This window comes from Apostichopus japonicus, chromosome 13 (assembly GCF_037975245.1).
Source record: "Apostichopus japonicus isolate 1M-3 chromosome 13, ASM3797524v1, whole genome shotgun sequence".
NCBI lineage: Eukaryota > Metazoa > Echinodermata > Holothuroidea > Aspidochirotida > Stichopodidae > Apostichopus > Apostichopus japonicus.
Genome location: NC_092573.1, coordinates 23,368,939 through 23,396,239, shown reverse-complemented (window position 1 = coordinate 23,396,239; position 27,301 = coordinate 23,368,939). Strand labels below are relative to the sequence as shown.

The 27,301-nt window shown below is 36.4% G+C and overlaps 2 protein-coding genes across 4 annotated transcripts; one reads left to right on the top strand and one right to left on the bottom strand.

Moving 5' to 3' along the window:
• The first annotated feature begins 595 nt into the window (after positions 1-595).
• LOC139978768 (protein FAM81A-like) lies at positions 596-13,535 on the top strand. 3 transcript variants are annotated; one of them, XM_071989254.1, is made up of 7 exons: positions 596-1,018; positions 2,072-2,475; positions 2,984-3,102; positions 6,409-6,538; positions 7,759-8,001; positions 8,839-9,103; positions 13,060-13,535. In XM_071989254.1, the coding sequence occupies exons 2-7, from the start codon at positions 2,143-2,145 to the stop codon at positions 13,092-13,094; spliced, it is 1,125 nt and encodes a 374-aa protein (XP_071845355.1). In that variant the 5' UTR covers positions 596-1,018; positions 2,072-2,142; the 3' UTR covers positions 13,095-13,535. The 3 variants fall into 3 exon arrangements, with proteins under 3 accessions (XP_071845355.1, XP_071845354.1, XP_071845353.1); XM_071989253.1 differs by having other exon boundaries at positions 596-1,028; positions 8,839-13,535; XM_071989252.1 differs by having other exon boundaries at positions 598-1,018; positions 8,839-13,535.
• Positions 13,536-14,927: 1,392 nt separating this feature from the next.
• On the bottom strand, positions 14,928-26,424 carry LOC139978441 (tetraspanin-36-like). The gene is made up of 7 exons (XM_071988668.1): positions 26,100-26,424; positions 23,587-23,778; positions 20,641-20,715; positions 20,286-20,384; positions 19,632-19,784; positions 19,354-19,437; positions 14,928-18,508 (listed from the first exon to the last, which is right to left on the bottom strand). The coding sequence occupies exons 1-7, from the start codon at positions 26,160-26,162 to the stop codon at positions 18,407-18,409; spliced, it is 768 nt and encodes a 255-aa protein (XP_071844769.1). The 5' UTR covers positions 26,163-26,424; the 3' UTR covers positions 14,928-18,406.
• Positions 26,425-27,301: the final 877 nt, after the last annotated feature.

The following is a 27,301-nucleotide window of genomic DNA, read 5'->3' as shown; positions in this document are numbered from 1 at the left end:
GCAATTCTTTGATATTCTGAATTCCAACATGGTGTTCTTTGATACCATTTTAATTTGTGATACAATTTTTTAAATTTGTGATACCATTTTAATTTGATTTTAATTTATATTATCTGTGTCATTTTCGATAAGACCGGGAATAAGAGGGTGGGGGGGGGGTGGTTGTAAATAACAAGCGCACTCGGTGTGGCGCAAAAACATGCAAATACTTGATTTTTATGAATAGGGGCCTACACAGAGGATCCATGTTTGTCGTCCGTTTCACTCGCCCCGAACAGCGTCGCCTCTTCACAAATTAGTATTTTAATTATGTGGAAGAGAAAACCTGGGCATGAAAACCAAACTACCGAACGACTGATCCGCTCTCAATCCCAGTCCCCTTGCATCGAGACTGTGACCATTCCCCTCGAAAGGGAACATATACTACACATGATTATAGCCAAAAGGCCGAGAAGACAAAATATTTGAGCAGAACGAGTTGCGAGTCCTCTGCATTTTTTGTTTTCTCTCAAAACCTCACCCCTATGACTGAGAAGAACAGCGTGGCGTCCGTTATGTACACTCGGCGACGAGAAGTTATTGCTGGCCTATTTTTGCCGATGTCGACAGTGATCGTTGATGAAAATGATCAGCTAGAAAACCTGACTCACTTTCAAAACTCGAACTTGTGATCATGAGAAAGGGTTTGCCAAAATTGTATGTGCTTTATATTGAAGCGTTTTAATTTCGCAAACTTGTAACTCGAAATATTTAATAAACATTGCCACCACTACGACCGCACTTTCACCCGGTGTTGTCATGGTTGTGATATACGCTGGCGATTCATGCAGCTCAGGTGTCTAATAGTAATAGTGTTGTACGGTGTACGTACAACCAGTTACGTAAAAAGCACAACAGTTTGTAACTCAGTGCTTCTGAATGCCAGGACTCTTTCTGACATAAACTATTCTACCATAGGATATGAGGAACGAGGTTGTTGAAGAAGTAAAACTGAAAGGTTGTCAACCGTAACACAAAGGCAAGTTAGGGTATGGTTACTCTTTTACTGCTGTTTCGACGAGCCAATTTTTAACTTGGTAGCCTAAGATATGCCTAACTTCGGTCTGGCTTAGATCTAGATGGGATACATTACTATAGTAGTAGGCTAGCATAGTTACTTGTCGCATAATCTTGAGGATAAGCCTTACTGTTTTAGTGTTAAGCCTAACTATAGCTATAGGTCCTAGCCTTTAGCTAGGTCAAGCCTAGGCCTCTTAAGTTAGTTACTTATATTGACTAGAGGCTATGTTAGTGTTACTTGGCATATAGTTGCTTAGTATTCCCAAGCCAACAGATGCTAATTTGAAATCTATCCAATGCTGTGATGATTGTGCATGAGCACCGGCTTGTCAATCCCTCTCCAACTTTGTTAAATTTGTATTTGCTCACCCTACAAATATTCAGTCTTACATTCCATTTTGTTACTTTGCTATGCTTACATTGTTCTACTCTAGGATGGCCACTGAAAACATCATAATGGAGTAAACATATTCTTCATTTTACAATAAGTAGTCTTCATCTCATATTCCCCTTTTATATGTTCTTGGCCACCCCCCCCCCCTACCAATGGATCCCAGCCCTGAGCTGTAGTATCTGCCTCACCCACCCATCTGTCAAGCCTGGACACATGAACAAAACAAGGAAATGTGTGGGTTTAGGATTTGTATAGTTTTGCTTCAAATCCCTTTCTTTGAAATTTATGCGTTAGATATGTTTGTGTCCGGCCTGATGGAGGGCAGTGCACTGAATTGCCTGACTGTTCTGCCTAAATGCCTGACATCTGGCCACCCTATCCTACTCCCTTACCCTCAATGATCATAAAAATTTGGTTAGCCATGGGATTCAAAGTGAAGTACAGACATGGCCATTATGAAAACAGGATGATTCCTATTGCCCTTGTATATCATGGTTGTTATAGAAAAGGACCTAGACTAGTCCTGTGTGCAAATTTTAAGGATGAAGGCTATCACCCACAACTTAGGCACACTTGCTATAATTAATGCTCTTCTCTTATTTCCTAAAAAAACATCAGGTTTGGTGTCACAGCAAATAATACAGATGATTTATGAATTCATCATGTATATGCCAATGTGTAGATGAAAGATGTCCCATAATCATCAGCAGAGTTCTGTTCTGCCACTTCTCTCATGGCCTACCCAACCAGTGAGACACAATACTACTACAAATGTCAAAAGTGACCGAATAAGAAGCCCAGATATACAGGATGACAGGTTAGTGGCCCGGATAAACTCGACCGTGAGGTCATCCAAGGATTGGGTTCAAAGGGCAGACGAACTGAAGGATGAAGCTGGGGAATTAATGTCAAGCAGGAGTCCATCCTATGAAGTCTGGCAAGATCGAAGAATAAGCCGTCTCCTAGAAGAGCATTCGCACTCTGTTACTATGGCCTTAAAGAAACTGAGTGCAGAAGTAGCTGTGAGTATTGATTGAGTCGTACAAATCATAGAAATCCTACTGAGGTACTCAAGGATTTTAAGCCCATACCCTCCCCAAATTAGGTTTGAGAGGAAACAGAGGATATTTCTGTACCCATCCCTAACCATCCACCCCTGCACGCCACTATGAACAAAGTTTCATGTACAGACTTACCATTTAAAGCAATATATCTTTTGTTGGTAAGCAACAAAATGTCTCAAAGGAATGCTACTGTTTTTTGCAAAATGAAGACATTCAGGGATTGTGCCTCAGGACTCCATCAGTGGTGGTACCCTGGACCAAACATATATGACTCGGGCATGCAGATACCTTGGCACACACAATATAGGTAAAATTGTTTCTCATATTCAAGTGGGGTAGACAATGACCATGGCTAGTCCCATCCCTCACATGAATGTCCTAAGTAAAACATTAGCTACTTGTATTTATGACATGCCTTTTACTTTGGTCTTGTTTTTTAAAAAAAAAATTTATTACCATTTTATAGAATTTACAGGCTCAAGTTTCTGGCAGAGACAAAGCAGACCTTTTGACAGGAAATTCTATAAAACACCTTGAACTTCAGCAAGCTAGCTCGGTGCAGGATATCAGGAGCCGTGTTGGGAGGTAAATAATACCGTAAGATACACTAATCCGTGCTACAAAGTGAAAGATAAAGGAATGTTGGGTACTAAGGCTGAAGATGTGACCAAAGGAGACAGAGTGAAAAAGATTGGATAGGGTGGGGGTGGGGGTGTGGAGTGAGTGAAGGACAACATATCCTTTGACATCATTGGATTTCTCCAAGTTACATTATTTATCTATCTACATGGTGCAGTAACTTTTGGCAGCCTATACTCTCTTACATAAGTTATCCTTGCAGGTGATAAATGACAAAATTGTATAGTTTTTAAATCATAACGATTTACATTTTTGTTTAATATTCTTAAAGTTGTTCTTTACTAACAGAATATTTTATGATGGCAAACTTTGCCATCAAATTTACAACAACAATAAAAAGAGGAAATTTTTAATGTTTTCTAATCCACAAAAGATTTTGGTTATGAAGCCGAGAGCTCAGTAACTTTTGCAATCATGCTGGCATGTGTGTGTGTCTATGTTGTGTGTGTGTGTATGTGACGGCCAGCTTGTAAACACGATATCTAAAGAAGCACTAGTTGAGATTATTGAGTATTAATGAGTGGGCGGGCTTAAAAATTATAATTCTAATGGCAATATCTCTTCAGCCATATATCTGATCAGTTCATACACTGGGTATGGTGATATCAGGTGATGATAGGCACATGGTTATATAATCAAGAAATTAATTCTCATAATTATTCATGAATGGGTGTGGCTACAGTGTTATCACAGTGAAAAGCTTGTAAACACCATATCTCATGACCAACAAGTTGAATCAATGTCATACTGCGTAGGTAGATGCCTCATGATGTGTAAATGTGCCCTATTGTTTGTGGTTCCCATCTCTTGAATATTAATGAATGGGTTGGGCTTACGTAAAATTATTAAAATGTCAATGTCGGTTCATCAGTACAATATGTCCGATTTAGTTCATACAGTTAACGCAGATTATCCGAACCCCTTTTATCCGAAGGCCTAGTGTCATTGATTTCAAGTACAGTACTTAAATTATCTACAACGTAAATTTGTTAACTTGCGTAACGAAAAACCTTTCAAATATGGTAACTCCAAAATTAATGCTCCAATCAATCTATTCTCCGATGGTAAGATTTGCTTTTGGTGAACATAGTTTGGTCAAATTCAGTTCAGTTAAGTTTCGTGAAGGGGCTCTTTGCAGTCATCCTGGAAAGTTGATATGTAGTATTGCTTTAAGCACACTCAAGTGGCCCATATCCAGTTTCACCCTCAGAGTTGACTTGTAGCTTGTCAACATATTTCACAATCTCATGTAGAGCTCTCAGTCTATTAAGAAATCTTAAAGGGATTTGTATCAAGAATTGGAATAAAAATTCTATACTGTAAAATCCTTACCAGTGAATTAAATGGTCAGATGTCTTGTCAACATGATAAATTATTCCTGATACCTTTCTTTATATGTTGCCGCATTAGTTATTAGATAATCTTCATTTTGGTGGGCACAAAATCATGTATATTAACGTGTTTGGCTCACCCTCCACAGTGTGAACATTTTTAGGCATCTGAACCACTACACGTTTTCGTTTTCTGGTTGAGTCATCTAAGACTGTCGCATAGCAAGTTCAATATTCTCGGTGAAAATGAGAGTTTAAAGTTTTAAGACTTAAGCACTGTCATGTAACCTATGATTGTAGAGAAACCATTTTCAAGTACCTTTAGGACAAGTTTCTCTTTAAAGCAGCTTCCAGCATAAGGTATTCATTTTTGCAGAAATCATACCAATTCCTTCAAATAATGAATGCTCCTAGTATCGAGATTGCATGAATCAATTGAAGGCATCTCTCTATTTTGTTCACCAATGTCAGTGATGTCAGTCAGTGCTCACAAGTTACAATAACCTCAACCAAAAACTTTTTTCATTTTACTGTTCAACACTAATACAGTATGTCAGAAATTGGTCAATTCTCTTTGTACTTTATCTTCAGTTTTGAAACAAAACTGGATTGATTATGCAAATGAACTAATTCAATGCATTGTAGTATGATTTTAATATCGAATAGTTAAAAAATTATAATAAAATGACCAAATCAGCACAAGAAAAGTTGCTTTAATGTTTGTTTGATTGATAACCATGCGGCTCTCCTAACAGTTAATCAATATGTAACAAACACCTCTTAAATCAAAACGTTTGGCAAGCATGAAAACTTGAAACCAACACTGGCTCTTGGATACATACTTTGTATACATGAGACAGCATAATAGCTGGTAGTGTCCAATGCTCATTTTTCGTCAGTGCTATCATTCAGATTTGGCCATAAATAATTTTGTCATTGTTTTAGCCAAACGATCCATGAATATCACACAGTGTGCACCCTCAAGTGATTGAACATTCCTATTTTAGCAGTATTTTTCATTATCATTTTGAAATGAATAATAAGTCTGTTTTCTTCAAAACTTTGCAAGTCCAACCTTGGGAGATCATTTTATCTGCTTCATATTGATGAATATTGTAAGCAAACTTAATCATTGAAAATTGGTATTTTACTTTAATAACCTTCGGGAGCAGTAAATAAGTGCACAAATTTCAAAATCAACTTGCATAAGATGTAGTTGTCATTTCCCCGTTGGTATCAATACTGTACGTTTAATTTGAAAATTTTACAAATTTCTCTTGAAATTCCATTGGTATTACATTGAAGGTTGTATCAGATGAAATTGGATGTGGTTCTTGTCCACAGTTTGCAAGGGTACAGTTTCACTACAAGGGTACCATTTGCAAAGAGACAGTTTATTAGGTCATCAACCCCATCTTTCAACCTGGTAGAGCCCAGGATGTAAGTTTCCTTCCGAGGTCACTGGGTTTAATCCTATCTAATTCCTATGCTCTTTTTATGAATTTAATTTTGCTTCTACAGTTTTCCTCAGTCTATTGTCTGTTGAAACATGTCTTTACATGTAAACATTGACCACGTTATACATCTCACCAAAGAAATAATGATAAGGTGATCTATGGTAATAAATCAAGAATTAATCAATTTTTGCTGCAATCTCTCTGAGCACTTACTGCTAAATTTGTAGTGTCAATGTGACTTTGCAGCCAGTTTTAGGCATAAGTGGATTGTTTAATATTTAATACTTAACGAATCCAAATCACACTTGGTACTGTCGAGTTTATAAGGGTTTCTTATTTTATTTTTTTTATTTATTTTTTAATATATTTTTTATTTATTTATTATTATTTTAATTTTTCATTTATTATTTTTATGTATTTATTTATTTATTTTTTATTTGTTTCTTATATATTTTTTTACAAAGGTGTGATGCTTCCATTGCTGTTATATCCAGTGACATCAGAAGCCTAGCTGAGAGTTTATCAGCTGTGAACAGACAAGTAAACACTCTCTCAGATGCAATGGAAAAAGGAAGCAAGGTTACGGATCAAAAGGTACTGTAAATAACTATGAATAAATTACCCTATACGACCGATAAGAATTAGACCATTTGATGAGATATGTCCCTGCAGGGTCCCAAAATTGGTGAAAGGTTTTAGAACTGAATCATGATGGTGGGATTCTGACCCTCCAAATGATCAGAAGAGTTTGGGAAGTGTCGCAGGGAATGATAATTCATCTGCCATCACATAGCTAAAATGCTATGCAAAATGGATGCATTTACTATGCAAAATGGACACTTTGCTATACCAATGGAATGGTGTATAGTACTTTATGGGCACAAAAAATTGTTGATAAAGAAAACATAATTCATAAACCGCTACACAAGATGTGAAGAAGAAATTCCATTCCCTATATTCAGTAAAGATTCAATCAAGTATCTAAATGAGAGAAATGAAAAAGAACGTTCCAGAAGGTGGCATTATAAGGGTTGCTGAAGCTTGAAGATGAGTGACCATTATTAACTGGCAATAATTCTCTAGCAATTTTGGTAAATAATGCTAGGGATTTGGTCTCCTCAATTTCATTACTTAAAATGGTTATTACATTTAACTCTTGTACATATATGTCTAGTACAGACATTATTCTTTTAAACCAAAACAAACAGGGAATATTTAATAGCATAAAGTGAGAGTTGTATCAGGTGTCAGTCAGGTATATTGAGCTGCAATCTTGATTGTTCAAGATTACAGGCCTTAAAACTGCACAGTAGTTTAATATTCAAATTTGTCTTTTTAACACCTGCTCTGTATTGGGTGCATTGAATGACCGCCATGGAAACCAAGCTAGTAATAAATTTAAAATAGATGCTGCGATATAACCTTATTGGTTATATAAATATTATTGTCTTATGTTAAATGTTGTGGTACAGCCATAAACATTAGACATCAAGGATATCAGAAAGGAAGTTGATATTTGGATCATAAACATAGACAGCATTTCTGTTCAAAGACGGACAAACATGATCTTGTCATATACAAATTGTAGAAAGTCATTGAAAGGCTGTTTACAGTGTTCATCAAATAAATTGGTTTGCAAAAAACAAAAAAATAACTTCCTTAATGAAAAACTGCAATATATTATATTTCCTTTTCCTAATTGTTTGTTTCCTTTTACCTTTTCTTTTCTCTCTCTATCTCTATCCTTGTCATGTTTTCTAAAATGATTTTTGTTTTGTTTACGTATGTCCGTACGTCCGTACGTCATTCAACAGGTGTCAAGGATGCAAGTTGACATTCAAGAGCGGACAAAACAGGAATTGGAGAAGAAGAGCGTTACGGAGGACAAACTCGAGGAAAAAGTCACGTCTTGGGAATTTAAAACAAAGAGCCAATTGAAAGAAATTCATAACAACATTCAAGCCTTGCAAACAGAATCTCAAGCTAAACAGAAAAAACTCAAACAAGAACTTGCACATACTATGGAACAACTCCATGGACAAAATCAGCAAAAACAGGTCACAAATGTTCACTCTTCATTAAAGATTTTTTTGTGGGTGGGTGAGTGGGTGGGTGGGGATTCCCTTTTTTGAGTTTGATGTGTTTTTTTTATTATTTATTTTTTATTTTTTCAGCATTGTATTATTACTCTCTCTCTCTGTCTGTTTGTCTGTATGTCTGTTTGAAAGTCAGTTTCTCTGTTTGTTTGACCTTTCAAATGGTTCAAGTTTTTTTTTATCCTTTAAGTTCTCCCTTCATTGATTTTGTATTTTGTTTTTTCACAAATGGAAACCGAAAACCCATCTGAGCAGAGAGTGTCATTTTACCGTGAGATATTCTCTTCATACCTTGTGGACTTTTGTCTTCTGTGACTGTGATCAGTCGCTGCCATATCTTCTATGCAAAGAGAAACTTGTTTTAGGCGGTTATTCCAGGAGCACTTACAATAGACCATCCTAGTGAAGAAACAAAATTTAAACATTACTTGATTAGTTATTAATACTTCTTTTGTATGTAAACCATAACCCTGGTGGTTGCATGTCTAGGTTTCGATCGGTCGGTGATAATCGTGTGGTGAAAGGAACTAGTCAAAGTTCAAAACAGAAATCAAGCACAGAAAATTTCTATAAGGTTATTATCTCATGTAGCTTACAATGTCTTATGGTATAATGAAAATCCCCATTTCCATTTAAAAGCCCCCCCCCCCCAAAAAAAAAAGAAGTTGCATCAGTTTTATGTTATATTTTACATTAAACTGTATTCTTTTTGTATCATTTTTTTTTCCGAATTTTTTTTTTTTTTTATGTCCGAATCTGTTCGGTCAATCATTTTCTCGACATTCTTTTCACAAACAGACACAATTCGAGAGAGCAATCTCGGAGCGATTGAATCCGATGGAGAATGCGGTGGCGCGGTTGCAGAGAGTGCAGGACAGCATGAGAGAGGTTGCGGAGGACCAGCAGAGAGAACTGAAGAGCAATCTCAACAGGCAACTGAGCAAGATGGAAGAGAATTTAATGGGTGTCATCAGAGTGGAAGTAGAGGACATCAAATCTAGCTTGCACTCGGCGCTCGGAACCACACAATCAAACATGGAGACGATGAGGAAGGTGCTGGAAGGTAAACAGAGACTGTCAGAAGAAGCTTTGAGAAAGGAAATAGCTAGGATGAAGAAACTGGTGGTTTTGACCTGAGAGAGGGGACAAAGATCAAGGATTATCCACTCTTCTATTATAGACTAGTGTGATGGGATAAACAATGTATTATTTTGGATAAACATGTGAGAGCAGTATGTGTTTACAAGGATGCATAAGATGGTGGTGGACCCCCAAACACCCCTCCCTTCTCCTCCCTTCTCCCCCCCTTCCTCCCTTCTCCTCCCTTCTTCTTCTTCCCCCCCTTCTTCCCCTTCTTCCCCTTGCCCTCTCCCTGCCCCTTAAGAATAAGAACACTGGCAGGAAGCACTACTCAAGTGTAAGGTAACAATTGGTACTTTCGTACAGAATGAAATCAAGATCGCCGAATGGTCATTATTGGAGAAACTTTAGAATATATATAATATCTATATTGTCTGCACAACTATATACATAATAGAAATCAAGATCACCAAAGGATCATTGCTGGAGAAACTTTAAAACAAATGTTATGACAATATTGTATTCACAACTAGATAGATAAGGGTAACAGTTAACTTTTGGGCTGGACAAGTTCTTTAAGTTGAATTGAAAATAGTATTTTACATAGTTGATCATAGAGTTCTTGTTTTGAGGAAACTTAATGATAGTATTCAAAGCCTATCCACTACTCTGCCTTTGTTTACCTAAAACCTATTTCAAAAAAGTAAGCACACACACACACCCACACACAATTGGAAACAGTGAACTTTGTTATAAATAATACATTTTCTGAATCTTCAAATACCTTCACTAGAATTCTAATGGGTCTGTTTGTAGGTTGTGTCTGTGTCTGTGTTGTAATTGACTTAAAATGTACATTTCCATTTATGTTTCTGTTCATCTCTCTGACAATGACACAAAACAATTTCGTTTTGAGTTGCAATCAATTGATAGTTAAAAGTTTTGAGTACTACCAAACAACTAAAAGAAGGTTTCGATTCTAATCAGACTTTTGCTTCTACTGTCAGTCAAAGCAAATTTACATCCTTCACAGTAATTCTAAATTGCACTCCTGTCAATCAAAGCTTCGTTTCTTTATAGTAATGGCATTCTTAAAAATTCCCAGTACTAGACACTGTGGCCTATTCATTGCCAAGAAATTGTAAAGGAAACAACTCGTCTATGATTTATGTAACTACCTACTCAAGTTTATTAGTACTGTCTATCGCATTACGGACATTCTACCTTCTAAGTTACAATGCTATCCAGGTTTAATTTTTTATCACATACTGTAGGCTTACCTATAACATGTGGTATAACTGATATTACTTCTCTAAAGCTAACCCACTCCATACCATACCAAATGGTCAACTTGGGCCAGTGGTAAGCGCAAAGGGGGGGGGGGGGGGAGACCATGCCTCTCCCCCCCCCCACATCCCAATCATCAGTCCAGGGAAAAAATGGTTCAGTTGGGGGGATCATTTTATGCTCAGCCAGGGAAAGATTAAAGACCACTGCTGCTCAAGTGAAACCCCCCCCCCCCCTCCCCCTTTCTTTAACCTCACACGAGGTACCTAGTCAGCTTGATTACAACCCTTTGAAATTACAAAAGATATTTAGACTTATCGCTTTGGTTGTACAGTGCCCCATTAATACATTTAATCTGCTTCCGTGTGCCTTATCCCTCCCCCCGCTCCCCCTCCCCCGTTATCAATCCACTAAGTTATCGTGGGCACAGTTTTAGGTACGAACTATCTTAAGTAACACATCACAGAATGATAACTGACGTTAAATTAAGACTCAACAACTGCTACTTTATTTCTTTCATAATCTTTTCTGTTTGCTCGGGTGTCAGTTAAGCTTACATAGAACGTTTTTATTGTTTAACAATTATGGGCTGAACATAGCTTTGCAAATTTATTGTACATATTATTTAGGCTAGGCCTGTGGAGACTGTCCCTCTGTCTAGGCTAACATGGGACTCTAGAATAGCATTGTCTACCAAAACTGACCTCATATCAGTAATATTAATTTACTTTCTTTGTAAAGCGCTTTGAGCAGTAACTTTTGTTTACTGATTTGGCGCTATATAAGTCTCATTTATTATTATTATTATATCAATTCCTGAATTGTTGGAACTACATTCCACTTGACCAATCACAGTGTATAGTCTCAACTTTTAATCTTCTTCAAATTCTTTAGCCTATTAAAGGTCCACAATATTGACCCAACTGGGTTTGATAGTCAAAGAATGGTCGCACAGTCTCAATCTTCAATGCTCATTTTACTGCCATTCTTGAAGCATTCTTCATCACAGAGATGATTTAATTGTCTATTTTGGACACCCTCCCCTCGGCTCACCTCCCCCTTAATTCTAGGGATAAGTTGGTACCTAAAAACCATCAAGAAAGTAAGTTCAAAATAGCTACCAAAAGAGAAAGCTTTCCATTGCTTGCAAGTAATCCCTATAAACAACTCGGCAGATTTAACAGTAACTTTTAATCGCGTGAAAGCAACTCATTGATAGATCTATTCAATGTTATGGACATAAACTGAAGTATTCAATCATTTTAATGAGTCTCATTGTAATTTAGATTTTTTATCAAAGTATATCAATTTTAAAATTCTATGCATTCATTCTTTAAATAGATATGTATGATTTCTGCATGACTCATTAGGATCTAGGTCAAAGACTCAACACAGAGAAATACAATAGATTAGCTAAACGTTCTCATCAAAGCTGCATTTTGTTTTAGGTTGTAACCTCATCTAAATCTAGCCAAGCCTTTGAGTATTCACACACTCTTGGACAATCAGCACTCTAGCGAAGAGATCTCTGTGGTCACAAGCATTTCACTAGTCGTTAGTAGTGAGTTATGAAACGCTAAATGCAGTGCAGAAAATTTTGTGTCCCACCAAATTGTATTCAATCCTTTTCAATCGAATTTGACCCACCTTGAGAGATTTTACCCCACCCCCCACCGAACTCATAATTTATGGTGCAATTTTTGGTGGACTTAAAGATATCGTCTATATATTAAGGAATCTTGTTTTTCCTTTTGAGGCTGGAGCTTGATACCCACCAGTTAATGACAAAATTCATTTCAAATTAAAATGGTTGCTTCTTAAAGATCGGTTACAAACTCAAGATAACCTTCCCAGATATTTTATTTTTGAAATTATTTTCATTACTCTATCAGTCTCTATGTAACACCATGATTGTCTAGATATGCAAGACATAACGCGAAACATGAGGAAGATACCTTTCATTGACAGACATCCTATCGACAACATATTCATATATTACTTTATATAAACGATATCATAATGCAAAGTTTGTTGTTTTTTCTGTAGCATCTGTTATTTTGCAAATTTAAGTTTATCAGTATGGTATCTTTCATGTACAAATATCTCACCTACATTCCATTAACTTTGTTAAAACAAGATTTTAATGTTCTTTTTCTGTAATTCTAGTTGCATATATGTGTGAAGTAATTATTATTCTTTAACAGATCTAAGAAGCAGATGTATGTATGTATTTATTTTGATCTTCCTGCAAGCAGGAACTCGTGGAGAAGCCATCATTGGCTTATCAAAGCCGCAAGCTGACCGAAGTCAGTCTCTTAGATTCATACTTAACGTCTATGATTATGAATTGTCAATTGTGAACAACAACTCTGTCACTGGAGGACATACAGTAATCTTGGAGTGACTCGAACTCGAACCTTATGATTGAAAGGCACCGGCGTTAACCACTGAGCTAACACTCCTAGGATGAAATGTGATGAAGTGTCAAATGCTATGTAATGTGATGTAATGGTGATGAAATGTGATGTACAGTAACTGAATGATCTCACATCAAAACCTTCAATGTCAGCCCTGAAATATCACTTGGATGTATATTCCGTTCATTTGCTACTTAACTATTTCATTCAACATTTATTTATTGTCGTGTTTCAGGTATAGATTTCGATGAACCATTCGGTGCTGTTTGATGTAAGAACTCAAAGTATAATACAGCTCATTAGCTAGCTTTTGTCAAAATTCATTCTTGATTGCGAGTTTTTGTAATTAACTTGGAAGGTTTGGGAAAAGCGACGACCTCAACTCAAACCCAGCTCAAGTTCCTGATACTTCTTTACTTTGATAAGAACAAAATTTCATTCTGCTATATTTTTGGTTACCTTTTGCATAAAGTTTAGAGCAATGTCAAATTGACTGTTTTTATCTCTTTTGTGTGGTTCGATCTTTCAGCGACAATCTAAGAATATGCCAAGTAGAATGCACAATGATGTACACACAGATTGATTTGGGTTCAGTGTCTACCCCTCCCCCCCCCTCCCCCGTCTTTCTCCCACTTTCAAAATGAACACTTCACCTAGGAATCCACTATTATGTACATAGTGAATGCAACGAATGAACATGATGTACTTTTACCAATATTTCAGTACAAAACCATCATATTCCTTTGCCCCAACAAAAAAACACACGTCGATGTTTAGGTGTCTCCTCTTTCATCCGCCCCCCCTCCCAACACCACCCCAAATCTCTCCCCAAATCCAAAAGAGAGTAAAACAAGCGCCCAACAGGCAGTATGGTTCCTTGCCTAGTGTTGTATGTCATCACCCAATATCATAGTTGATAAAATAAATGCATATTTAGGACCACAGGTACCAGCAATTAACCAACAACTGTATTCCAAGTTTGGATTTAAATCCCGATTTAAAGTTGTGGAGTTATTGCAATTTTAAAACTTCCACCCATCTTCAAAAATTGGGCCCAAGGTTTGCACCAAAATGGTCCAAACTATTTGGGCCAAACAACCTTGCTCATATATATACTTGCCTCCCCCCCCACCCTCCAAAAAATTTAAACCCCAAAAATGTGGGCCAAAATGATCCCAAATATAGTAAGCCCCACAACTTCAGGTCCATAGAATGTGTCCCAAATGCATTAGAGGTGCAAATAAAATTTGGTCCCACCCAGCCCAAAAATGGGCCAGGAATTTTTGGGGTCCAGATTGTCCCAAAATCTACATGTACCAGCTGTTAAACAATAACTATAAATCAAGTTGGGCTACACTCCCACTCAAGGTTGCAGAGTTATTGTAGTGTAAAGACGTTTATGTTTGACCCCATAACCTCATTAATATTCATAAGGTCAGCACCAAAACCACTAGGCCACACCCTCTCACTGTACTACATCTACACAGCAAGTATGACAAATATCATCACTGCATTGTTGAGCAGTGGCATAGCTAGGGGGGGGGTCAAGGGAGGGCACGTGCGCCGGGTTTAGGGGGGCGCTGAAATGGGAGAATGAGAGTAAAAAAATAAGCACTTTTTACAAAAACATGAATAAATTGATTTATGTCGTCAGGCATGATATTTTCCAGTTACTAATAAGAATTTGAACTTAATGTAGTTGTTTTTATTAGCAATTTATGGATGGTGATTTCTTTGCAGTCCATTTCGACCGTTTTCTCTTTTTTTTTCATTCTGTTCTGTATTCTGTAATGACTACATGTCACAGAAATTTCGGGTATTACAGTATACAGTTTCAAGGCAGTAGATTTCGAAAGGTGGAAATATCATAAACATAGGAGCACAATTTGATTTAGGGGGGGGGGGGCTGTAACGACTTGCCTGCAAAAAAAAACCAAAAATTTTCTTTCAGTAGTGGGGAGGTGCAATTTTCTACTCTTGCAGCCGGGCGCCAAAACCTCTAGCTACGCTACTGTTGTTGAGTTATCTCACACACACGCCCACCTGCATGTACAGGTTCCTTTGCTTCCAGCAAGGAACCAAAAATAAAATGACTCGCATAGGTCTTGTACTACTAAACACCTTTATTTTAAGTACAACGAAACAGATGATCTGTGACAAGATGTTGACAAATATAAAAATAGACAAGATTCTGTAAAACATTTGGACAAGAGAACCTGTTACTGACAGTAAATATGAAAAAGTAGCTAAAGTTAGCATTCCTCAGTTAAAACCTGCAAATATATGTTGTCTTTAAGTTAAAATACAAACAATAAAAAAATTGATTTTCACAAAAGTACCCAATTATAGATCAAAGACTCGAAAGGGGAAAAAAAGTCACATTTTTCTCCATACAATATTTTTTTCCACATAAGTACAACGCTTGTAAGTTTCTTTCGTTGAATGAAATGGCATTTTGCTTCTTATAAACTATTTACTGTCAATTTACAAATCATTGTAAAACTTTTAAGAACAAATAAAGGTAAAGGTGTTCATAATAACTTAAAAGATTTGCATGGCCAAAACATTTCTTGATAGTACAACCAGTTTTCATATTCATTATTTACACTTTGTTCTTTAATTAAAGTGTATTATCTGATGATTTCTTTGACTTTCCCTCGCCTTGGCACCCCCAAGCCCCCCCCCCTCCCCTTTTCCAACTTTCCAAATATGCTAGACGGATTACAGAAATGGTCACATATCCCCAATTTCTCGGCCAAATTTAGTTACACAGAACATTGTCCATTAAGAGGACTAATGGGTTTATCATTTGGACAATTAGAAACCACCACATATATATATATATTTCCTTTCATTTGTAGTTACAGCACCAAGAATTATTTGGAGCACCACATACGAACCTTAATTGATATTTACCAACATATTGTTTTGACACGATCAATAAACTGGCCTTTGTAGTTCAAACTGAAATCTACATATCAGGAAGCAAAGATTCATTTTCTTGTGTTTTGTCTATATTAAACCCATCTTCCATAAAACCTTCTGGTTCCTTATACATATTGAGTAGAAAGATGGGGAGAAAAATAGAAATTGTACAAAATACGGCAAATCATCCAATTTTCCGTTGTTTACAAAAAAAGGGTATTTAGAGTAAGAAATAAAACATAACAAACAAACAACTTTGAAATTTCCTTTATATGGCTCCCATCACCAATAGTACTGTCCTTTTATGCAAGGTCGTTTTTATTTAAAATAAATCTGTTTTGCTATGTTCATCATCAGATCACGTTGCAACGTAAGCACCATTTTCAAAGATTTAAATTTTGGGTGAACAAGATGTAATTAGGACTTTTAATACCTTGTTGATTAAAATTCTGACTACAGAATTCAATTGTTTGAAGCAATGGCGAGGTAAAAATGCAGTATGTGTAAAGTATAGGAGGGAATATTGCTGGTATTTCATCATTTTTAGTTATTCTTTATTTTCCCCAAAAGCTTTAAGAAGCTCTTTAAATGATTGAAACATCTGATGTGGAAAATATGTACTGTATATAATACCATGTGTTAAAATGTGTTGGTCATTTTGGAGACATTTAAAAATAGTGAGCCTAATTGTCTATCCAGAGAAATTAGTCACATTAAACAGAAACAATGAGATTATAATAATAGCAAAAATATTGTGACAAAACATATAATAGAAAGATCAAAAAGCAAACTTTTTGGGTGTTGGTCAAAAACCAACAAAAATTGTAAAAAAAAGCCACTTTGAAGTAACTCTTGAAATAAGTTTTACAATTGATCAAACAGTCAGAGAGACTTCTTTTCTCCTGTCTTCTACAATTTTCAAATTCACACTGATATTGATACCATGAAAATAAATATTTCTATAATATTTTTAAAATACTGAAAATTGTGCAGTAAATTTTTTAACCATTCAGTACAAGGCAATTTTTAACAATTTTTTTTTTTTTATGGGGAGGGGATTCAGTTTTGGTTTCCTTTTAAATTATAAACAAAGAGAGATAGTGTGTTCAATCATTACTTATTGAAAGCTTAAGCAATTGAAAATGTTGGTCATAGCAGCAAACAAGCTCACATGTCCACAATTCTTGGATTCACCCTTTATACTATTATTCTCATTCATATGCAAAGCAGTGATGTACCCAATTTTGTGTCATATTTGTTTCATATTATATTTCGTTTCAACCTGGTTGACTAACATACACAATGATATGACTAGCACCACCATCTTTGCACTTTAGTTCCACAATCACCTCTGGGGAGGGGGCTCTGTCAGTATTAAAGCCAAATTGCAGCGAAGCTGTTTGGTTTAAATGTTGTCTATTAAACTGAAGTTTATTTACTTGGTTAAAAAAAAAAATATGAAACAAAAAAACCTTTCATCACTTAAAACTATTTAACTGTGTCAAGATAAAAATTTATGCTACAATACATTCTATCCTAAATCAGTGATGATACTATTTATATACAGTTAGTACAAAACAAATACCAGTTACCAACATATTAATTAATTATCACTGCAAACCAGTCCTTTCAGTCTGGAATCAAATTCAACAGCAAGTAATTTTTCAAAGCTTGGGAAAAAGTTACTTGGTGTCATGCCGTAACTGCCGTGGAAAACTGTAGAGAGTAACCTTAAATTTTGGCACACATCCAGAGGCAAACATTTCACTTGTGGACCACGACATTGGTCAAGTGGTGAGTACAACTTCACTGTTCATCTTTAGAATAAGTCTACATGAGACCGAACATTTTCACCTCTTCCAAGAAAAGAACAATTTGACGAATTCTTGAACATTTCACAGAAAACTATGTCACAAACAGTCACGACACAGCAATACAATAAACCAAACATTTCACAAAAAATGTAGTACCAACAAAAAATCATGATAATATTTAAAAGGGAATCATTAAAAGTAGATTAAAAAATATAAAAAAAACATGAAGTAAGTAAGATTTCTTTAGATTTCATTGGACAGCATTTTGACCTTTTCTAGAAAGATATGTAGTAGGGAAGACCTCACTAAGCACAAAACTAAGAAACTGTTCTCTTCGTGTGGAAAGTGCTTCAATAATTCTTAAAGAACGAGAAGTTCAAAAAGTGTGTTCAATCCATCAAAGATGAGGAAAGCCTGAGAGGACAGTAAATATCACTAACAACCCTCCCTCCCTTCCTCCCCTCAAAGGAACCTTAGAACTTCAATCAGAGCCATATCAAAATACATAAATCATCTCCTAATCTATACACTAATGGCATATGTTTTTTTTTCTTGTTGGAGAAAAGGAACAGCAGTATAACGGTTTAATGCCTCCTCTTCATTGTCGTCGATTCTTTAGGTTAGGCTTTTTTAAAAACTTGATGTCCTTTCTTCAAAATTTTTGAACATTTTTGGGGATAACCGATAGTCTGAACACCTTTGGAATGATTCAATAGTTTGAATCTATTTGTGACGACGGATGAGTAGATCATCAATGAATTCCATTATGTAATTATTATTTTTATTATTATTTAATAAAGAAGAAGAAACTTCTCCGGGACAGTTGGCCAACGTTCTCTGCCTCTATGCTCTGTATCCGCGCGATGAAGTTTCTTCACTCAGTGTCTGGTATTTCACCTTCTTGCTATGATTCATTCGGATGCATGTGCAAGTCATGGCCAGAAGCTGTGGAGGAGGAAAAGTTCGGCCAAAAAATGTGTTAGCAATGTCGGTCTTTTGAGTTTCAACAGTTTTTTATTCAGTTCAATTTGTTGATAGTCCCTTGTGTGTTCCATACAGAGGTCAAGCACCCTTGTTTCATTAATAATATTTGCTTTTTATATAGCGCTTTATACCAGCGATAGGTCTCAAAACGCTTTACAGACGTTATATATTACCCCTGGTCAATGATACCGTCCCATATACTGCGCCCAATGACAAGTTACCTCACAGGTACCCATTTAACCCCTGGGTGGAGAGAGGCAAGTAGGATAAAGCATCTTGCCCAAGGACACAACGTAATGAACTAGGCAGGAATCGAACCAGAAATCCTTGGATCACAAGTTTGACGCCTTAGCCAATTGGCCACCACGCTCTCACCAAAGACCATAATAAGAGATAAGAACAATCGGTTTTACTTTATAGTCTTTGAACCAAGCACTCAATGCATATCATGGGTTAACCAAATGATCCAACACCCTAAGGAAACGATAGGTTTGGGAGCATAGGCAAAGTAGCGGGTTACCAAGTAACTCCCACCCCCCCCCCCCCTTCCCTCTCTATCTTTCTCACGTTACACTAAAGATTATTCAGCAACAAAAATTTGAAGTTGTGTATCTAAGGAAGCGAAAAGGTTCATTACAAGGTTAACAAGTAGAAACTGTTTATGGAAGGAAAGAGGACATTCTCTTGAATTAGTTACTATTTAGCTAAATAGTTGCCTCCCCCTCACATCCCCTCCCCCACCTCACATCTGAAATCACAGTAAAAACGGGGACTGAATAAATACTTAAGTTACAAAAGGCTCTTACCTCGATTATCAAGAAGATGACAGCGAGAGCTATCAACCAAGCAAGCCATGAATGTATCAAACCAAACACTTGGGAACTACATCCCTGAAAAGGTAGAAAAAAAAGATGAAATTAGCTCATTAGGGAATGATTAAATTAGTTCATTAGGGAATAATGAAATTAGATGTAATTAGAAACTAGGTGGTAGATGGAAGGGGGAGGATCTCAAGTACATGAGGGGGCAAGGGGGGGGAGGGACAGTTGAATGTTCAATGAGATGCTACCATAGATATACTTGCCTGCGTGTAGTGTTTGTCCCCCTTAGCTGGCACAGGAACAGTTGTGTTACAACCTGTTTTGTTGCAGCAACTGCCAGGCACCTGACCGTTATGGTTATTTACCCAAGTAGAATTTTCCCAGTCTGTGTAGTTTTCGATACCGCAACACTCAAACTGACAAGAAAAAAAAAGGATTTAACTTTTATGAATTTACACACTTGAATGTTAAATATAATCATATAATGACACTGTAAACCCAAGTGATGACCCCCCCCCACCCCTTCCTCCGAGTGGTTTATTTTAAGCTATAGGAAAAGTAAAACCAGCATCAAAGAAGACAAGTTCTAAACCAATTATAAGTTCCTGGAATCGTTAATCCAGTATCGCATAGCAAAATGCTACAGTGCAAAAATGCTATACAACCCCAATGATGCACAGCAGCTGTGTTTTTTTTTACACAGAAAACCATAGTAATTTTATAAGAGATGAAAGCTTCAGAAGAGACTTCAAAAATTGCTATTCAAAATGTGAACACTAAATTAGTCCCTGTATATTGTCAATATAAAAATGATATCAATATTACAGCTCATGAGATTTTAGCTCTTGAAAAGCACCCTTCTGTGACTTCATCCGAGTTAAAAGCCCATGGGGGAAGGGGGGGAGGGTAGAACCTACCTTAATCTGGACTACGTCTATGCTCTTCGTTATCGATGTATTGTTTCCGTAGTCTTCGGTCAGGTGTTTCGTCAGGGTACTATCAATGCTACTCTGCAACTGCATGAGGGAAAGAAAGAAAAGAAGAAAAAATTAACCTTTCATGAGCAGTGTTAACAGGTTTGGAGAGTGGTGAGGACCTTAGATGTAACATTGCTTTCAAAACTTTCATGGAGTTTTGAAATACGTTTTTGCTATACGATGCATACAACTTTACCAGGTTAAGATTTTTCCGAACCCATGGCGGCGTATCTGTATCGTTCCATATATATATATAGATATATATATATAGATAGATATATATTAAACTACGTACCTCATCCTTATAGACTATACAGCAGACAAAGCCGATGAACTCAATTGCCACAATCAGAAGAAGAAATATGAAGAACTGAAGAAGAAGGCAAGGAAGAAGTAGGTTATGTCATTGAAAAGCATATTGCAGCTCAAATAATAATAACGCAGCAGAATCGATTGATGATCAATAAGATACCACTCCACTAAAATTGTTTACTTTACACCAACAGAGAATGAAAATGTGGCAAATAACCTTTAGTGCATTTCATGTACAACCTCCATTACAACCCAATCATCCTTTTCATCTCAACACAATAGAAATCAAATTCTGCCATTCCTTTTCAAGGTTCTACCTTCACTCATGCAAATATATAAAGAATTTGTTATATATATATATATATATAAACATTTAAATGAAAATGAACATATGTACTCTGAAGTTAAAAGACAAAAGTTACCACATACTCTTATGAACAAATTGTTATTATACCACCAAAGTAATAGTTATAAGGTACAATGGAAATAAATGGAATATTAATTTTTATGACCACCCACATATCCTTTTCCACTTTCACTTACATTAAGTCAGCATGGAGCCTTAGACACATTCCTCTTCTAAAAGTGGGGCTACTAAAGCACTCAGGGTCTAGCTCAACCTACTGTATATTGTCATTGTAAAAATCACTTTGACATAGGTTTCAGAGTTCTCTCTCTTAGTATGCCCCCTCCCTCCCCCCACTTACTCTCCCCTCAAACTCCATTCAAACTTAGGGATTCACTGTTAAGCAATGACCATTCCTATTGTGTCAGGAATACATACTGTATCCCCAAAGTGGACTATGGTATAGAACATATATTTGTATTCCGATTTTATGATAACACTGGATTGTAACCCTACACTAGGAACTTCAGCACACAAACAACCTGCTATTCTGATTTCTGACCAGTGTATTTCCTTCCTTGTGATTATTTCCTCTGTATCTCTATACTACATCTATCTAGTATATACATTACTGTATGCACTACTGTACACACCAAGTAGGAACCATTCTCCCACTGCTACAGTTATACAATCATTCTATAAAGCCACCGGCTGTTTTATCATTACTGTACAACCGTGGCGGATTTCTAACCAGATCCAATTGTTCTGTTATCTCTCTCTCCACCCTCCACCTCTCTCTCTCTCTCCCTCTTTGTGCATTCACATGTATACATAACTAAGTTTTCGCATGTAAATTAAGTTTCCGAATACAAATTTATTTTATAGCCCTAGGTTTAACTGTGTTGAATACTGGTTTTGAATTTAAAGCAGTTCTTTACAGTTTTTTTTTTTTTCAACTTATCATCATAACAATTTATATAAAAAATCAACTCAAAAAGCTGCTCTAAGTACTTGACCTCATTATTAAATACAAAACATGTATTGCGACATTAATGAAAGAACTAAGTACAGTACGTGGGATGGGATATGTTACACTGTGACTAAGTTACAAAATCCTTTGTAGAGATCAATCGTACAATCTTGATGTTGATGAAAATGTGTGATAGGAGATAGAAAAACATTTTCTCCAATCTACAGGGTAAACACTTAAGTCACACTTTTTTCCCCATCTGTTAGTGTATAACACATTATTAATAGAAAAATTAATGGAAAATTCCAAATTTAACAATAAATTTTAAAAAGCAGAAAGTTACTTTTTCTTAGGCTGCTTTTCAGCCACACATTTAGCAAAATAAAAATACTGTCCACTGATCAATAGTAGCATGCCTATATTAGTAAAGAGTAAGAAAAAATTAGAAAAAGTATTTCTCTTTTTCCAGTGATTTTTTTTCCTTTTTTTTTAAATTTCATTGTTTTTTATTTACTTTTAGTCCACTAAAGACCAGTCCTGAAGTCCAAACGACAGCTAGACAGGTCTCTGGCTAAATCCAATGTTTTTTTCAAATTCATGTAGCTTAACAAATCATGTGCTTTTCTGCTGTATATATATATTCATGTTTAAAGAGAAAGTGTGAAAGGGTTCTTCCGAATTGTGTAATACATTTTATACTTCCTTGTTCGGCTCTAATGACTTTACACTACAAATCTACAATGGGGAACAAATCTGTCTGATATTCTTTAAGTGCATCGTTGTTACAATTTGTCACGTGTTGAGTGACTTGTTCGTCTAATGTACAGTATTGGGCAGACATACTGTAAGTATCAAGCTCAGGATTTCAAGAATGACATTGTTTTTTCGTGAACTTTGTGTCTGTGTGGCGTATTTCACAACATAGATCACCAATGATATCACAATGCCAACCTTTTGGAATTTAAGCTTGGTTAGATTCTAAGGTTCTCATGACACAGTGGGTTGCTAATGGGGATCTTTGGCATTTCTACCGAGGGGGCTGTCATATCGGTCCTAACAGAGCCGTAGATTTATGGCTCGGGGTCCTTATGTGCATGATCTACAGTAAACTGTTTACAGGATCTCCAAAGATTTGGTACATATATCCCATTCTATGTGCTACTGGTATTCGTAATCGGGACGTCTTGAATAGGAATTTAGGAACTAATGACTAACTATGTACTCACACTTGAGGTTACAGCTTTGTATTATTACTTGTACCACATGAATTCTATTTGTACTCATACTTTTGCCCTTACAAGTGGATTTGAACTGGTATTCGTAATCAGGACGTCTTGAATAGTGGAAAACTATGTACATACACTTGAGGTTAGAGCTCTGTATTTTTACTCATACCACAAGAATTCTTCTTGTACTCATACTCTTGCTGCTCAAGTCGCATTTGGGATTAACAAACACTTTTGAGTTGAAGTTATGTTTTGAATTTGATTTATTTCCACATAATATGAATACAATGGTGAATAGTTAAATTACAAGAAGGTGGAGGAAGACTTAAGAAGAAGAGCTTTTTCGAGCAGTCCCCCCTTTACAAAAAAAAAACGATTGTTATTTACCCCGGCTTGGGTCTTGCGGTTTTCAACCGAGGCTCCTGCACAACCGAGGATCCCTATGGTCAGACAAAGAAGGCTGAGGAGAATCAAGACCACGGCAGGAACTGATAGGAATTTACCGTCGATTGCACCCTGGACAGACCCAATCAGTGTGAACATCTTGATACCAAGGAACATCAGCATGGCTGATGCAAACTGCAACAAAGAAACCATGTTAAATTTACTTATTTATTTATTTATTTATTGCCTGATGTGAAGCCAATGACCTGCTCGAGCTGCATGTACTACAGCCCCCTTCCGGTTGGACAGATTGTGGGAGAAACCGCTAAAGATATGACCGAAAAGTTTTTTATTGGGCCGGTTAAAAAAATTTAGACAGTGACTTTCAACCGCCGCAATGGCGGGGAGAGCTTGACTTCAGCCGAGGATGATGCTGAATATGAGGTTCTGAGAATATCTTGCGTAGAATCACTTCGGAAAATGCTTTAATATATGAAAATTGCTTTTATTGACCAAGTAGCTACACAACTTGAAGCAAGCAAGGGTGATCTCTTTTTGCCCCCACAAAGTTGTGTGTACTGTATTAATTCTTTTACGTAGTAAACAAAGAACCAAAATGTTTTATGGTTCTGATCCTTTCTTCAGATGTTATCTGAAATTGAGATATATAATTGGTAATCTTGTTGTAAACTACACAGCCAAAAGGGACACTTTTGACATTTTTCTTTTGTGTTTTAGACTCCGTCCAATCACTCATTAATATGCATGACATTACTGGTAGAAACAATATAGTGCGTATGTCATGAATCCAATATATAGTTCCTGAGATATTATGTTTACAAGTTTTTGGTTAAAAAACATAACAATAAGATCAAATTTAATTAACATGAAAAGAGTTAATTCATTTTTTCAAATTTATCAAATTATGTTATTTTAATTATTTATCAAAATAAGTTTCTGCTTGCAATTCTATCAAAGACTAAAAGCTCAACAATCTTGTCTGCTTATGATCAAAATGAGTATAATCTTTAGGACTACTGCTTTTAAAATTGATGACAACAATGCAGTTGCAGTCACTATTTCAGAGGTTACATGTTAATTATTAAGGAAAGCAAGACCAATCGTTACCAAGCCTGTAAAGTCAGTGGATAGGCACTCCCAATGTAAACTTTAAATTTGCAGTATTTTTTATACTGTATGTAAATCTAAGAGACTCACAGGATAGCTGCAATCTGTAGTACGGCATTGGCAATGTTTTGAACTATCTGCTTGAACGTTCATTTCCAAATACCATGGTTCCTGTGTACAACAGCTGCTATACATCTTGCACTTGTGTAGCAATTTGCCCATTTTGCAGGCTATCTGGTCACTTCGCCCAACAACCATTTCGCCCAACTGCCATTTTGCCCAACTAGCATGGTCATTTCGCCCAACCAGCATGGTCATTTCACCCAACCAGCATGGTCATTTCGCCCAACCTTGTTGGTCATTTCGGCCAACCAATTTTTTACTCATATTCAGTCAGAATAATATCACTTCTTCTATTTCACTGGTTCAATTTGATCTATTTTTGGTTATATAACTTCTTGGTAGGTAAATAAGGTGATGTCCCTTCAATATCGATCGGAGTCTGAGCAGTTATTTCAGGTATAAAGGGAGGATTACACTACCTTAGGATGTTACGCATACAATGGAAGTTATAGTCGACCTATCCCTTAAAACACTGATCCATCCTACCAACTGTAACCACGACTTCAAGTTTCCTTAATATTCGGTTCGTATGACGTAACGTTAACAATTCCCAAATGTTCCTTATTAAATTGACCGAACCCATAGAATTGATCCCATCCGTTATATTGAAGTATAATATTTAATCAATGTTGGTCGAAATAACCAGCAAGGTTAGGCGAAATGACCATGCTGGTTGGGCGAAATGACCAACAAGGTTGGGCGAAATGGTAAGGTTGGTTGAAATGGTTGTTGGGCGAAGTGACCAGCTTCCTTTTGTACAGTATTTTGTGATGCGATAACAGAAAAATTATTCACTGTATTCTAGATTGATGTTTACTCAGATATCGTTATTAAATGGTTTGGCAACAAACACTGTTAAAAAATTAATTGCTTAAATTATTCATACTCTCATAGCTGTAAAAAATATCTGATAAATTAAATTAATTGAAATGCTCAAAATGTAGAATTCATGAAGGAACTGCAAGAAGGTAAATTTATGCTTTAATTCCAACTTATGGCCTTGAGGTTAACCTAACATTGACTTTAACTTGCACTTTGCCTATATAATACTATGTGGCTTACATTGAGAGTTTATGGCAGTTCAAATTACACATAGCCTAATTTAGGCTAGACATATATATGGCCTATGTTACTTCTTAGGTAGTAAGGCTGACATAATGAGCCTAGTTTGGTATTAGTAGTAGGCGTACTATACTACTACTATACTACTTACTAGTTATTTATTATTTAACTATTGGCAGCATAGCCTAGGCTAAGTTACTTACCCAGAATATCAACACCATAATCATCATCATAAAACGTGAAGAAATATTCAAAGCTTTGCCCATCTTTACACTGTGTGGTTTGCTTTATAAAGAGAAACAAATAGGAAATTCTTAGACTTTAAAGCAATTAATTAATGTCTTCTGCTTAGTTTGCACACGTAGGTCGTAGTAAGTTAGAGCATCAGTGCGTAGAAAAAGCTACCGGTGGCACAGATAGAAAATCTATTATCTTCCCATTGCAAGGTACCCAAAATCCAAGTTGCTATATGTACAGATGTGTGGTATCAACAAGTTTGCGGCTGACACGAACACATATCGATTACGTCATCACTTTACAAATTGGTAATGATCTCATATCATATGACTCGCTAGTCGGTGAACTAAGTGAAACGGTTTCACAAGTTGGCTGTTACACTTTCATATCCTGAGACTAACGTAGGTGCGATTGCCGTTAAAAGATAACTCATTATTGTTTTAAGTAACGAACGAAAGTCGATACAAATATACGTTCAGTTTACCAGTGACGTCGGAGCCGAGAAAGGGGTAGGCTACTTGAATAAGGAGGAGCAAGTTGCCCCACCAGTTTTTTTTTAAATTAGAAATGGCTCCCTTTGCTAAGTACGGAGATTACTTTTTGCTATTAGAAACTCTAAGTGCCCTAGTGTGTTGAAAACGCTGTTGTTCTATGTTGACAATTTCAGGATTTTTTTTTTCAAAAACTTGCCACTTTGTCGTCAAACGTGAGAATACTGGTATTTGTGCTGTAACAGAATATACAGAGGACTTATTTGGTTGGAAAGTTTTGAGGTTTGAGGTAACTTTGTGGCATATACCACTGGGCCGAGAAGTTTGTGACCGTGCCCTCGCCCCTATGATCGGGCCCTACTAGGTTGAGCCCTCTTCAGGCAGCCCTGCTCAAGTTTACGGTTCTTCCTTGTCAGTCTACACGTTAACCGAAATTTGTCTTTGGCTCGATTCAGCTTTAATTGATTACCTCTCATTATTAAAGAAAGAAATGGATCAGGAAAATTACAAAATAATGTTTATTGTAGCAAAATCTCGATAACATGAAAGAGTATATAGTGACGAGTCACCTTTTTGCTAATTGGTCGCATGGCTCTTTTGAATTGGTACTTTGAAAATAGCAAAATCGCGAGTTATAGACTAGAACGTAAAGGAGCGGACAAGACTAAGCATGGAAC